The following is a 14125-nucleotide window of genomic DNA, read 5'->3' on the forward strand; positions in this document are numbered from 1 at the left end:
TGTGACGGTACCTTTAGAGGTGTGTAGTGTTTGCCATCTGTCTAGTGTTCACTGGCAGCTGACTACTGGAACTAGAGTAGAACTCTCCATATTGCCCTGTTTTGAAAGCTGAATTGGTACATTGATTCCAACTGTCCACTTTTTGGACCAATCTGCTGTAACATGTCACACCTAGTAACCCCAGGTATACAAGAGTATGAAAGCTGTCACCAGAAATAACGCTATTAACCTGCAGACATGCTGTTAATTTACAGGTTAATAGCGTTATTATGCTATTTGGCGTCTGCACGCAGCTGAATTCAGTGGGGGAAAATGATCTTTATTTCCCCGCCAGCATAAGTGAAAATAATCTCTTGTGCCATTCTGTATACAGAAAACATAAAAGTTATGGGTTTCAGAATATGGCAATAAAATATTATTTACCGTAAGTAATTTTTTTTTTTCTGCGTGCAAAAGTAGTAATGGATAAAAAAGGAACCCTAATTCTATTTGGTATCATCATAATTATATCAACCTGCAGAGTAAAATTAACATATCATTTACACTTAATGGTGAACAGTGTTAAAAAAAAGAGGAAAGGAATTAACGATGAGCGAACGTGCTCGGATAACGCCTTCTCTTAGCATGGTCAGGTGTTATCCCAGCATCTGGCGTGCTCGTATATTATGTTCCAGTCCCCGTGGCTGCATGATTTGCGGCCGGTAGACCTCATTGACACCTGGGAATTGCCTGTTAGACAGCCTCAACACATGTAGGGATTCCCTATCAGCTGCAAATAATACGGGTGGGGTGGAAGGGCTGGAACATACGAGCACTCCCAGATGCTTGGATAACATCGGAGCACCTATGGTCATCACTAAAAGGAATCCAAAATAGCTGTTTTTTGTTCATTTTGCCTATCAAAAAGTGTACTAAAGAGAGGTCAAGTGCTTGTATATAACAGTGTACCAATTAAAGCTTCACCTTCTCACACACCAGAAATAAGCCCTCGTGGAAAATTATAAAATTTGGGGCTCTTAGAATATCTCGACACACAAACTACGGTATTTTATTTTTTTCAAACTCTCACTCCTACTGTAACAGTTGAAATGTTTTATATAGTAGTTTCTTTATTGTCTGTACATGTCCCTGCTTAATTGTGCAGTGCTGCGGAATATGTTGGCGCCATATAAATAAAAATGATTATTAAATCACATATTTATTGCATATTAACAATAAAACACAGAACTACATAAATGTGGTATCACTATAATTATGTTGACCACAGAATAAAATTACCACTTTTATATGTGCAACAAATGAAAGACAGACTGCAGTTTTTTTTCTCTATTTCTCCTTATAAAGAGTTCATAAAAGTTAGTTGGTAAGTTTTATATGCCCCAAAATGGTGCCACTGACAAATACAGCTCATCCTGCATAAATCTGCTCTCATACAGCTACTTTGATGAAAAAAAATAAAAATGATGACTCCTAGGATTCCACAGTGAATAAAGAATAATATAGACATATGGCCTGGTAGTAAATATTCGCAAAGCATTTTCCCATGTATTACATAAATATAACTTGATATCTTCACATTTGTAACGTTATGAACTATAATAATTAGAGATGAGTAAACTTGTTCGGAAAACGTTCGCCAGTCTCAAATTCGGCACGAACATAGCATATTCGGATTCGTGTTTGGATTCACAAACATTTTTACTCAAAGTTGGCAAAATTCGGTCACAGGTTCGGTAAATCATTGCTTTTCCACTAGTGATTTTATTATTTTGGCTATGATAGTGGTGCTGTATAATGAGCGGACATCTTGTTCTGCTGGCGCCATTTTCTCAGTGTCACAGTGCAGAGAAGCTGCTCTTGCTAGTTTTGCAAATGAATTTGTCAGTTGGCTAGATAGGATCCTGTCCTGTGTGAAATTGTGCAAAAAAACTGTGTTGCAGTCTCAGGAGGTCCCATTTGCTAATCCAAATCTTTTGTGATAAAGCTGTGAGATATCAGAGGGCCAGATTTCCACTTAAAAATCGTTAGGCCTAATATTGGGGTGCACCCAGAAGGCCTAATTTGCTTATCCAAATCGTTTGTCATAAAACTGTTTCAGCAGGAAATCAGAAGGCCACATTTCCACTTAAAAATCTTTAGGCCTAACTCTATTACAAAAGTTCACACAAGCTTTATCACATTGGTCCACCCCGTCGCTCTCCTTTTTAGGCAGAATTCACTCAATAAAAATGGTAACATTACCCCAATTTTTTTATCTATTTCGCGCCCTACCAATTCCATTACCTTCACTGACACTCAAAAAACAATAACAAATATTACGTTTCATTTGGAACAATAAAAAATCACGCATTTCCCAACAGATTCTATTTAGACACAAACGACAAGGAGGAGTCTCCTTACCGAATTTTTCCATATACTACAAAGCAGCTCAAATAGCTCATCTAGCAGCAGTGACTGCTGAGCAACATGCACCCATCTGGTCTCAGACAGAAAGCTCCCATATAGCACCCTACTACTTGGAGAGTCTTATCTGGACCACCGGACCACTGCCAAAAGATTTACATTCACCTTATACATCCCATTCATTACGTATCTGGAGAGCTAATAGATTCCAATTTTCACTTCAATCACAACCCTCACCACTTTTAGAATTATTTGACAATCCCATGTTTCCTCCCGGTGTGGCTTCTAAAAATCATACTTGGTGGAAACAAAACAAATTAACTAGGTTACAAGATTTAACATCACATTTTCCACTAATGTCGAAACAAGACTTGATCATAAAATATCACATACCATCCTCGGAAAACTTCAGACTTGAACAAATCTTTAATTTCCTGCATACCATGTTCACTAACGCACCAAAACCTACAAGCTTCGAATTAAAATGTTTGTGACCCATTGGGAAACGGCCTTATATCATATCTGTATTCTACATTCAATTCACCGCAGAAATGACTCAAAACTTACGGTCATGGAACAATGGGAGAATGACTTATGAGTTACCCTCACACCCCAAAGATGGTTTAAATGTTCTGAAAATATATTAAAAGTAAGTCACCAAATCTCATTAACCGAGACATCTCTTAAACTATTCCATAGGATACGCTACATTCCTAGCTTTTTACATAACATTTATAATACAAACCCTAACAAATGCTTTAGAGGATGCACGGATGAGGGAGATACACTCCACATTTGGTGGACGTGTCCAATAGTGAAGTCTCTTTGGAAAGGTGGTAAAGTTAATCAACACAGTTCTAAAAAAAAGAACTGCTTCTGTCACCGACAGTCTTAGGGTACCGTCACACAGTGGCACTTTTGTCGCTACGACGGTACGATTCGTGACGTTCCAGCGATATCCATACGATATCGCTGTTTCTGACACGCAGCAGCGATCAGGGATCCTGCTGAGAATCGTACGTCGTAGCAGATCGTTTGGAACATTCTTTCGTCGCTGGATCTCCCGCTGTCATCGCTAGCTCGGTGTGTGTGACACCGATCTAGCGATGCGTTCGCTTGTAACCAGGGTAAACATCGGGTTACTAAGCGCAGGACCGCGCTTAGTAACCCGATGTTTACCCTGGTTACTAGCGTAAATGTAAAAAAAAACAAACAGTACATACTTACATTCCGGTGTCCGTCAGGTCCCGTGACGTCACCGCTGTGCTGTGCTTTCACTTTACGGCCGGCTGTCACTGAGTACGGGAAGCAGACGGCAAGGGACAGACACCGGAATGTAAGTATGTACTGTTTGTTTTTTTTTACGCTGGTAACCAGGGTAAACATCGGGTTACTAAGCGCGGTCCTGCGCTTAGTAACCCGATGTTTACCCTGGTTACCCGGGGACCTTGGCATCGTTGGTCGCTGGAGAGCTGTCTGTGTGACAGCTCTCCAGCGACCACACTACGACTTACCAACGATCACGGCCAGGTCGTATCGCTGGTCGTGATCGTTGGTAAATCGTATAGTGTGACGGTACCCTAACTCTTGGGAGACAGACCGGTTCATACTGATAACAGAACTTGTCATCTAATTGATTTTATTACTGTGGCCACCAGAAACCATATCACAAGTCAATGGAAAAAAAATACGTCATTTATACAAGTGAGGAGACGGATAGACCTACTAATGCTATACGAGAAAATCGAGGCCACTAAATCTGATACTATTGTTACGTTCCAGAGCATCTGGGATCCCTGGATCCAAGCGCACAATGATGACAATTTTTCCAGGACAATGTCCCTCACCATTCAACATATAACGGTGCCCTAATGTTTGGATTTCTGCAGTTTATTGGTATATCTGACCTAAGTACACATGTCAGCTTATCTCTTGTCACTAAGGCTACTTTCACACTTCCGTCGGTACGGGGCCGTCGCCATGCGTCGGCCCGGCGTACCGACGGACGTTGTGAAATAAATGAACAACGGGGCAGCGTATGCAGTTATACAACGCATCCGCTGCCCCATTGTAATGTCCTAGGAGGAGGGAGCGGAGTTTCGGCCGCACGTGCGCAGTCGAAAATGGCAGACGCGACGCACAAAAAAAGTTACATGGAACTTTTTTTGTGCCGACGGTCCGCCAAAACACAACGCCTCTGTCGCACGACGGATGCGACGTGTGGCCATACGTCGCAATGCGTCGCTAATGCAAGTCTATGAAGAAAAAACGCATCCTGCGGGCAACTTTGCAGGATGCGTTTTTTCTCCAAAACGACGCATTGCGACGGACGTCACATGACGCTATAGTGAAAGTAGCCTTACACTCAAAGCCTCTGATTCTCACCTTTGTTTTTTTTTTCCCCCCCACTAATCTGAAAATGACTAAATTAATTGTATATCAGATACTTGCAATTAAGTTTACACTATCAAGGATATTGTATATTGTAATGTACTTCACTGCTTATGAACCTGTTCTATATTTTCCCCTGCGAGGGGATCCTTGATTCTTACAATTTATGAGTCTCATGTTAAAAGATGTTTTCTGAAATAAAAACCGTTGAAACTAAAAATCTTTAGGCCTAATATTGGGGTGCAGCCAGGAGGCCCAGTTTGCTTATACAAATCATTTAGAATAAAACTGTGTTGCATTGACAAATCAGAAGGCCACATTTCCTCTCAAAAATCATTAGGTGTAACCATGTTGTTCAGGCACACTATCTAAGAAAATAAATAGTGATTGTTCATTTAGTGACAAGTGACTGACAGGTGTCGGCCTAAGGTTACAAGAGGGGAAGGGTAAATACAATATGAGTGGTGAAAAGCGAGGTCGTGGTGGAAGAGGGAATAGACTTGGCGTTCGACGTGTACGTGGGTTAAGTGTTAATGAAAGCTCAACTAAACAAACACCGTTTTGTCCTATCCAAAAGCTATATATATTGTTGAGCAATTCTAAAGACTTACAGATATAGAACTTAGATTGTGAGTCCCATTTGGGACAGTGATTACGGCTGCGGCATATGATAGCGCTATATAATCAAAGCATAAAAAATAAATCTATATAATTACCTTAAATTGTCTGTCCACTTCCGTCTGGATGTCCTTGAATCCCACAATCCGCCGCGCCGGAAGTACACTGACTGCCTCATTGGAATACCCAAGTGATGGGTATTTCAATATGGCACCTGCTGGTGGTACCAGGCGCTTGCGCAGTACCACCAGCGGGTCATCGTCGGACCCCCCGCTGCTGGGACTCCCCCACCGCAAGAACCCCACTCCGCAAGGACCTCTCCCCACCTCTGGGATCCTGACCGCTGCTGGGATCCAGACCACCGGGGCACCCTCCCCGCCGGGCAGCTGAAGGAAAATGATTCACTGCACAGGCGCAGTAAATGAGACCGAGTTATTTTTTACCTACTTTGTTTTCATTTTACCACAGGAGGAGGGGCAAGTGCACACGGGAAACAGAGAATACACTGGGGGTAGACAGCTCAAACGAGAGAACACAAGATGAAAAAAGACAGCACAGGAACAGGAGAGAGAGTAGACAAGTGAGAGAGCACATGGGGTAGACAGGTCAAAGAAGAGAGAACATGAGAGATAGCACACAGGAAGGATAGAGACAGTACACAGGGCAGAGACAGGTCAGAGGAGAGAACACAGACAGGAGAACTCGGCACATGGTGGAAAGAGAGAGTGGATAGGTGGGTGAGCGCTTGGGGACGAGAGATGCTCAGTGCTGCAAAGCCTGCCCCCATCGGGACATTACCGCCCTCCCGATGCGATAGCATCGGGCCTCCATCTAGTAAGAAATAATAGCCAATATGACTAGAAATGCTGGCCCCGAATATTTTTTGTTTCCTTTTAATGGTGCCTATTGTGTTTTTCATTGATGATTTGCACTGTATGCTTGTGTCATAAAATACCATTTTATTTATTTCTCTTTTTGTGGTTGTAGGTTCTTTGTCAGGTCCATAACCAAGATGGCTTCCAGCAATCCAGTGTTGAACAAGCTAGAACAGAGGGCCTCCGAAGCTGATCAAGTGATAGAATACCTCAAGCAGCAAGTCGCTCTCCTGAAAGAGAAAGCAAGTATGAAATATTAATGCTGTTCTGAAAAATACTAATTTTATGTTACTTGTATAGCGCCATTAATTCCGCAGTGCTTTACTGACATTATCATCACTCGCCCCAATGGGGCTCGCAGTCTTAATTCCCTATCAGTATGTCTTTGGAGTGTGGGAGGAAACCGGAGAACCCAGAGGAAACCCCACCAAACACGGGGAGAACATACAAACTCCTTGCTGATGTTGTCCTGGCGGAATATGAACCCAGAAAATATCTCCATGCATGCTCCCAACACTGAAGAAGCGGCCACAGAGATAGCTGAGCTACACTGTTTCCATAACTCAGGGATAGCATAGGAAATATGTCATTAAACATTTTAACTGCACAAAATATTTGGGAATAAAAATGTACTGTGTGTAATGGGTGTTACAGAAGCAGCATAGCTCCAGGGTTATGGAAGCACATGCCCATCTGTTTCTGGAGCTCCACTGCTTGTTGTCGTAGATGGAGCTCTGCCCCTCTCAGCCATGAAAGCCTGAGTTAGGAAGAATTCTCCTGACATGTATATACCTTGTTAAACAGCATTGCACCATTATTTCTCACTCCCCAGTGATGGGAAACCTTAGTTGTCATGCACTTTCAGGATAGAGTTATTTATAATCTGAGTCTCTTTGCTGTACATTTTTTCTGTGAATAGGCCTTCATGGTTAATAGTTTGTCAGGGCAGGCTGTCAGAATTGCTGATTCTGGTGGCAATGGTGAAGAATGATTTAACTTGATGGACCTAAGTTTTTTTTCATCCTAAGAAACTATATGTATCTAGGATTATAAATTGCAATATTTTAACTTCAGTTTTACAAGCTTCTCTGCGGGAGGAGAAGAAGCTGCGTGTTGAAAATGCAAAGCTGAAGAAAGAGATTGAAGCCTTGAAAGAACAACTTGTGAAAACAGAGATAAATAACGGAGGTAAGATTGCTGCATCCATTGTACTCTCATCTGTATTCATTGCATTGGTATACATTTCTGATGTGTCACATGATGGTTTCTGTTACACAGGACCAAAATCTTTCTCACCCCAGTAATGTTGATGAGGAGGATGCAGGGAGATCTGGAGGGGCCTACAGCCATATATTTATGAATTACCATGTGAATAGATCCTAATTGATGATTTTTGTAAAATCCCACTGGATTTTTCAATTGCTGCCTTTATGGCAGGGCTGTGGAGTTTGTAAGCCAAAACTCTTACTCCGACTCCTTAATTTCCCTGACTTCCGACCGCACAACACTGCCTCACTACTGAGCTTGTACATAAAGTGCAGCACAGATTCATCTCCACTATGACTCCACTTCACTGCTCACTACTGAGCATGTACATAAAGTGCAGCACAGATTCATCTCCACTATGACTCCACAGCACTGGTCACTACTGAGCATGTACATAAAGTGCAGCACAGATTCATTTCAACTATGACTCCACAGCACTGGTCACTACTGAGCATGTACATAAAGTGCAGCACAGATTCATCTCAACTATGACTCCACAGCACTGGTCACTACTGAGCATGTACATAAAGTGCAGCATAGATTCATCTCCACTATGACTCCACAGGACTGGTCACTACTGAGCATGTACAATAAGTGCAGCACAGATTCTTCTCCACTATGACTCCACAGCACTGGTCACTACTGAGCATGTACATAAAGTGCAGCACAGATTCATCTCCACTATGACTCCACAGCACTGGTCACTACTGAGCATGTACATAAAGTGCAGCACAGATTCATCTCAACTATGACTCCACAGCACTGGTCACTACTGAGCATGTACATAAAGTGCAGCACAGATTCATCTCCACTATGACTCCACAGGACTGGTCACTACTGAGCATGTACAGTAAGTGCAGCACAGATTCTTCTCCACTATGACTCCACAGCACTGGTCACTACTGAGCATGTACATAAAGTGCAGCACAGATTCATCTAAAAGCCTAGATCCTTAGATAAGGAACAGAACAGACATTTATAGGACATTTCATAACTTTCTCAAATTGTTATGAAAACATTTACATGACATATACTGCACTATACTAATGTACCCAATGTATTATACATTTTAGAAGTCTGACTCGGTCCATTTTATACCTACTTTGACTTCTCCAAAATGGACACCGACTCCACAGCCCTGGCGGTAATACTGCTGTAGATTTCAGTGCAGATATGCTGTGCGCTTCATCCTCGGTATTGGGTAGGGTAATATAAAATGACAGGCTCTGGATTTCAGATCTGCAGTGTTGGTGAATTAGGGTACATGCACACGTGAATTTGATGCAGATTTTTTGCTACTTATCCACGGTGTTTCCGCATCACAATCCAAACTTGCCACATATGGATTTGGTTGAGAATTTCACCCTATACTTCGTTAGAATCAAGATTGCAGTGAATTTACAAAGATTTGACAAGCTGTGGATTTTAACATCTGCAATGTAGGTGAAATTTCTAGACTCTCATTAACCTAGGTGGTCCTGTATTACGCTGTGGTATTTCTGCACACAAATGTACACATAAAATCTGCACCAAATACGCACCGTGTGCATTTACCCTTCTGCTCCAGATTGTCCTCAGCAGTATGAGAATGAAAATCCAGTTTTTACCGTTGGAATGGATAGATATAGCTGTACCTGTCTCTGGTCACTAAGCACTAGGATCTGCTGTGGTCGGTAAAGCAATTTATCATTCAGCACACTGGAGTATGTGGAGGAGTCTGCTCATTTTCACCTGTCTTATTTTTTTGGTATTTTAGTAAAACAGGTTGGTGCTCCTGCTACTGCACCTGCTGTCTCCAGCCCAGCTACCTCACCACCCGCTGCACAACCTGCACCTGCGAAGACCTCGCCTCCAGCACCGAAAGCAGGAGAAGAGAAGAAAAAGAAAGAGAAGCCCGAAAAAAAAGGTATAACAAAACATTACAAGGGAAAAGTGGAGGATTTTCCCATAGCCTCCAGTCAGATTTTACTACTTATGCTTCAGTGTCGGCAACCAGATTGGTCACATGTAGGGATGAGCGGACCTGTGGAAGCTCGAGTTCATCTCGTTCAACCCAACTTTAGTTCAAAGTTCGGTTTGGGTGCTAGAACTGTACCCGAACTTGAACCTAAACCTGAACCCCATAGAAATCAATGGGGACCCGAACTTTGGAGCTGGAAAAAAATCTCTCCTCTCCGAGCTGTAAAACGGACTTTCAGAAGAAGTCCTTGTTCAGAGTTCATCACCGGATAGCTACAGCCTCATTCTTGTAGTATCCAAATAAGAACTATGCGACTATGATATGGCATTGGGAGCATTGTACGTCCGTTACGGCATATCATTTACACATGCATCCTATATTTCTATATGTAGAAATTAGTATGGAGGACTTCTGACATTCTGGTATTTTAAGTTTTATATATAACCTCTGGCACTCAAAAGAAGAAAACAACTTGGTTTTGAATTTCAAGGATTTATTCACCACCGGTCATATTTTAAATCAGACCATCTCCAACGTTTCGGCTTTTTAGCCTTTTTCAAGGAAGTCTAAGATAAACAATAAATAATAAATGATAATTTCATCAGATAATATCACATATACTGTACTTTGTACCCTATCAAAGTACCAAAAAGTACCCGGTGGTAGTGAAAGATCCTAGCGTAAAGATCACCAAAGTCTTAGTGAATCATATATCAGGAATGTGAAAAGGAAAAAGAATAAGTCCAAAGCTATATAGTACCAAGAAAAGGCCTAAGGAAATCAAAGTGAAAAACAGCTGATAACGCCACGCCGCCATTAATGACTAAGGGAGATAAGTGAAAACAGTGTGTCTCAAATGCTCATAGAAAAACAGGTACCTGTATCCAACCTACATCAGTAGAAAACTAAAGGGGAATCTGCCACTCCTGTTATAAAAGACATGAGGAATCCCTCTGATGAAAACCGATATGCATAAGATGATAAATGAGTAGCCTGGAGACCAAATACCTTAGTATATGTGTGTCCTCGGGGAGACCGGTGTGTACGCTGACCTGCGGTGGTGGATAATGCCGAAAAGCATGTATAAATGCGGTAAAGACCGTTACATCATATCCGGTCACCGCAGTGTACCGTGCTAAGTATGGAAAACGAAAGTGAAAGAAGGCACATGCGCAGAGGAAACAAGTATGGTCGCAAAGCAAATAAAGGTAGAAAAAATCTTGAGTGCTGCGAGAATCTCATTTGAAATGGCCACTATGGCCAAATGTGCATAAAGAGGGAGACTATATACAATAATGACCGCTAATGGTACAATTTTAAAGGTGAAATCTTAAAGGTCAAACTAGATGTTAGATATAAACGGAACACTATACAAAGGGCTCTGATCGCATGTATATAGTAGCCCTACCATAGTTTAAAGATGCAGGGATAGGAGGAAAAAACACCCGTGCCGGAATATGATAGAAGACACAGACTAAGGAAAAAGAAAAGAAAAAAGGGAAAATAATATACATACAGAAACACATCAATTCATTTGTTTTACATTATAATGAATCATACATAATTACGTCAATATATTAGTTTGAGAACATGTCCTCTAACAAAAAAACAATAGCAGAAAATTCAAGTCATGTAGGCATCTGAAAAAACAAAAAGACAAGAAAACAGCCAATTATATCATAATGCATAGCAAGACAATATGTCCACTTGAAATTTCAATGGGGGATCACCTCATATTCCCTATTCATGCCTAAGGGATGAAGTGTTTGGAGTGTAAAAATCCAATAGGATTCCCTCTCCTTTAGTTTTAACCCCTTCCCGACCCATGACGCCACGTAGGCGTCATGAAAGTCGGTGCCATTCCGACCCATGACGCCTATGCGGCGTCATGGAAAGATCGCGTCCCTGCAGATCGGGTGAAAGGGTTAACTCCCATTTCACCCGATCTGCAGGGACAGGGGGAGTGGTAGTTTAGCCCAGGGGGGGTGGCTTCACCCCCTCGTGGCTACGATCGCTCTGATTGGCAGTTTCACTTTCAACAGCCAATCAGAGCGATTTGTAATATTTCACCCATTATAACGGGTGAAATATTACAATCCAGCCATGGCCGATGCTGAAATATCATCGGCCATGGCTGGAAATACTAGTGTGCCCCCACCCCACCCCTCCGATCGCCCCCCCACGCCCCCGATCTGGCCGGTACACTGCTCCGGCTCCCCTCCGTCCAGTGCTCCGCTCCCCCCCGTGCTCGTGTCCGCTCCCCCCGTGCTCCAATCACCCCCCCGTGCTCCAATCACCCCCCCTGCACTCCGATCCACCCCCCCCCCCCCCCCGTGCTCCGTTCCACCCCCCCGTGCTCCGTTCCAGCCCCCCCGTGCTCCGTTCCAGCCCCCCCGTGCTCCGTTCCACGCCCCCCGCGCTCCGTTCCACCCCTCCCGCGCTCCGATTACCCCCCCCCCCCCGTGCTCCGATCCCCCCCCCCGTAGTCCCCCCCCACCCTATCATACTTACCGATCCAGCCGTGGTCCCGTCCGTCTTCTCCCGGGCGCCGCCATCTTCCAAAATGGCGGGCGCATGCGCAGTGCGCCCGCCGAATCTGCCGGCCGGCAGATTCGTTCCAAAGTGCATTTTGATCACTGAGATAGATTATATCTCAGTGATCAAAATAAAAAAAATAATAAATGACCCCCCCCCCCCCTTTGTCACCCCCATAGGTAGGGACAATAAAAAAATAAAGAAATTTTTTTTTTTCCACTAATGTTAGAATAGGGTTAGGGTTAGGGGTAGGGTTAGGGGTAGGGCTAGGGGTAGGGTTAGGGCTAGGGTTAGGGGTAGGGTTAGGGCTAGGGTTAGGGTTAGGGCTAGGGTTAGGGTTAGGAATGTGCACACGTATTCTGGTCCTCTGCGGATTTTTCCGCTGCGGATTTGATAAATCCGCAGTGCTAAACCGCTGCGGATTTATGGCGGATTTACCGCGTTTTTTTCTGCGCATTTCACTGCGGTTTTACAATTGCGATTTTCTATTGGAGCAGTTGTAAAACCGCTGCGGAATCCGCACAAAGAAGTGACATGCTGCGGAATGTAAACCGCTGCGTTTCCGTGCAGTTTTTCCGCAGCATGTGTACAGCGATTTTTGTTTCCCATAGGTTTACATTGAACTGTACACTCATGGGAAACTGCTGCGGATCCGCAGCGTTTTCCGCAGCGTGTGCACATACCTTTAGAATTAGGCTATGTGCACACGGTGCGGATTTGGCTGCGGATTCGCAGCAGTGTTCCATCAGGTTTACAGTACCATGTAAACATATGAAAAACCAAATCCGCTGTGCCCATGGTGCGGAAAATACCGCGCGGGAACGCTGCGTTGTATTTTCCGCAGCATGTCAATTCTTTGTGCGGATTCCGCAGCGTTTTACACCTGTTCCTCAATAGGAATCCGCAGGTGAAATCCGCACAAAAAACACTGGAAATCCGCGGAAAATCCGCAGGTAAAACACAGTGCCTTTTACCCGCAGATTTTTCAAAAATGGTGCAGAAATATCTCACACGAATCCGCAACGTGGGCACATAGCCTTAGGGTTAGGGTTGGAATTAGGGTTGTGGTTAGGGTTAGGGGTGTGTTGGGGTTAGTGTTGTGGTTAGGGGTGTGTTGGGGTTAGGGTTGTGATTAGGATTATGGCTACAGTTGGGATTAGGGTTAGGGGTGTGTTGGGGTTAGTGTTGGAGTTAGAATTGAGGGGTTACCACTGTTTAGGCACATCAGGGGTCTCCAAACGCAACATGGCGCCACCATTGATTCCAGCCAATCTCGTATTCAAAAAGTCAAATGGTGCTCCCTCACTTCCGAGCCCTGACGTGTGCCCAAACAGTGGTTTACCCCCACATATGGGGTACCAGCATACTCAGGACAAACTGCGCAACAATTACTGGGGTCCAATTTCTCCTGTTACCCTTGTGAATCTAAAAAAATGCTTGCTAAAACATAATTTTTGAGGAAAGAAAAATGATTTTTTATTTTCACGGCTCTGCGTTGTAAACGTCTGTGAAGCACTTGGGGGTTCAAAGTGCTCACCACATATCTAGATAAGTTCCTTGGGGGGTCTAGTTTCTAAAATGGGGTCACTTATGGGGGGTTTCTACTGTTTAGGCACACCAGGGGCTCTGCAAACGCAACGTGACACCCGCAGACCATTCCATCAAAGTCTGCATTTCAAAACGTCACTACTTCAATTCCGAGCCCCGGCATGTGCCCAAACAGTAGTTTACCCCCACATATGGGGTATCACCGTACTCAGGAGAAACTGGACAACAAATATTGGGGTCAAATTTCTCCTGTTACCCTTGGGAAAATTAAAAAATTCTGGGCTAAATGATTATTTTTGAGGAAAGAAAACGTATTTATTATTTTCACGGCTCTGCATTATAAACTTCTATGAAGCACTTGGGGGTTCAAAGTGCTCACCACACATCTAGATAAGTTCCTTTGGGGGTCTAGTTTCCAAAATGGGGTCACTTGTGGGGGGTTTCTACTGTTAAGCCACATCAGGGGCTCTGCAAACGCAACGTGACGCCCACAGAGCATTCCATCAAAGTCTGCATTTCAAAACGTCAC

At 43.5% G+C, this 14125-nt stretch overlaps 1 protein-coding gene across 3 annotated transcripts in view; it reads left to right on the forward strand.

Annotated features, from left to right (window-relative positions):
• The window catches only part of AIMP1 (aminoacyl tRNA synthetase complex interacting multifunctional protein 1), a 132112-nt gene that overhangs the window by 46288 nt on the left and 71699 nt on the right, over window positions 1–14125 (forward strand). For all 3 annotated transcript variants that reach the window (XM_069743719.1, XM_069743718.1, XM_069743720.1), the window contains 3 exons: window positions 6400–6533; window positions 7362–7475; window positions 9310–9459. In XM_069743719.1, coding sequence (XP_069599820.1) covers window positions 6425–6533; window positions 7362–7475; window positions 9310–9459 — 373 coding nt within the window. In that variant the 5' untranslated portion in view covers window positions 6400–6424. The remainder of the gene's footprint in view (window positions 1–6399; window positions 6534–7361; window positions 7476–9309; window positions 9460–14125) is intronic.

This window comes from Ranitomeya imitator, chromosome 1 (genome assembly GCF_032444005.1).
Source record: "Ranitomeya imitator isolate aRanImi1 chromosome 1, aRanImi1.pri, whole genome shotgun sequence".
Taxonomy (NCBI): Eukaryota; Metazoa; Chordata; class Amphibia; order Anura; family Dendrobatidae; genus Ranitomeya; species Ranitomeya imitator.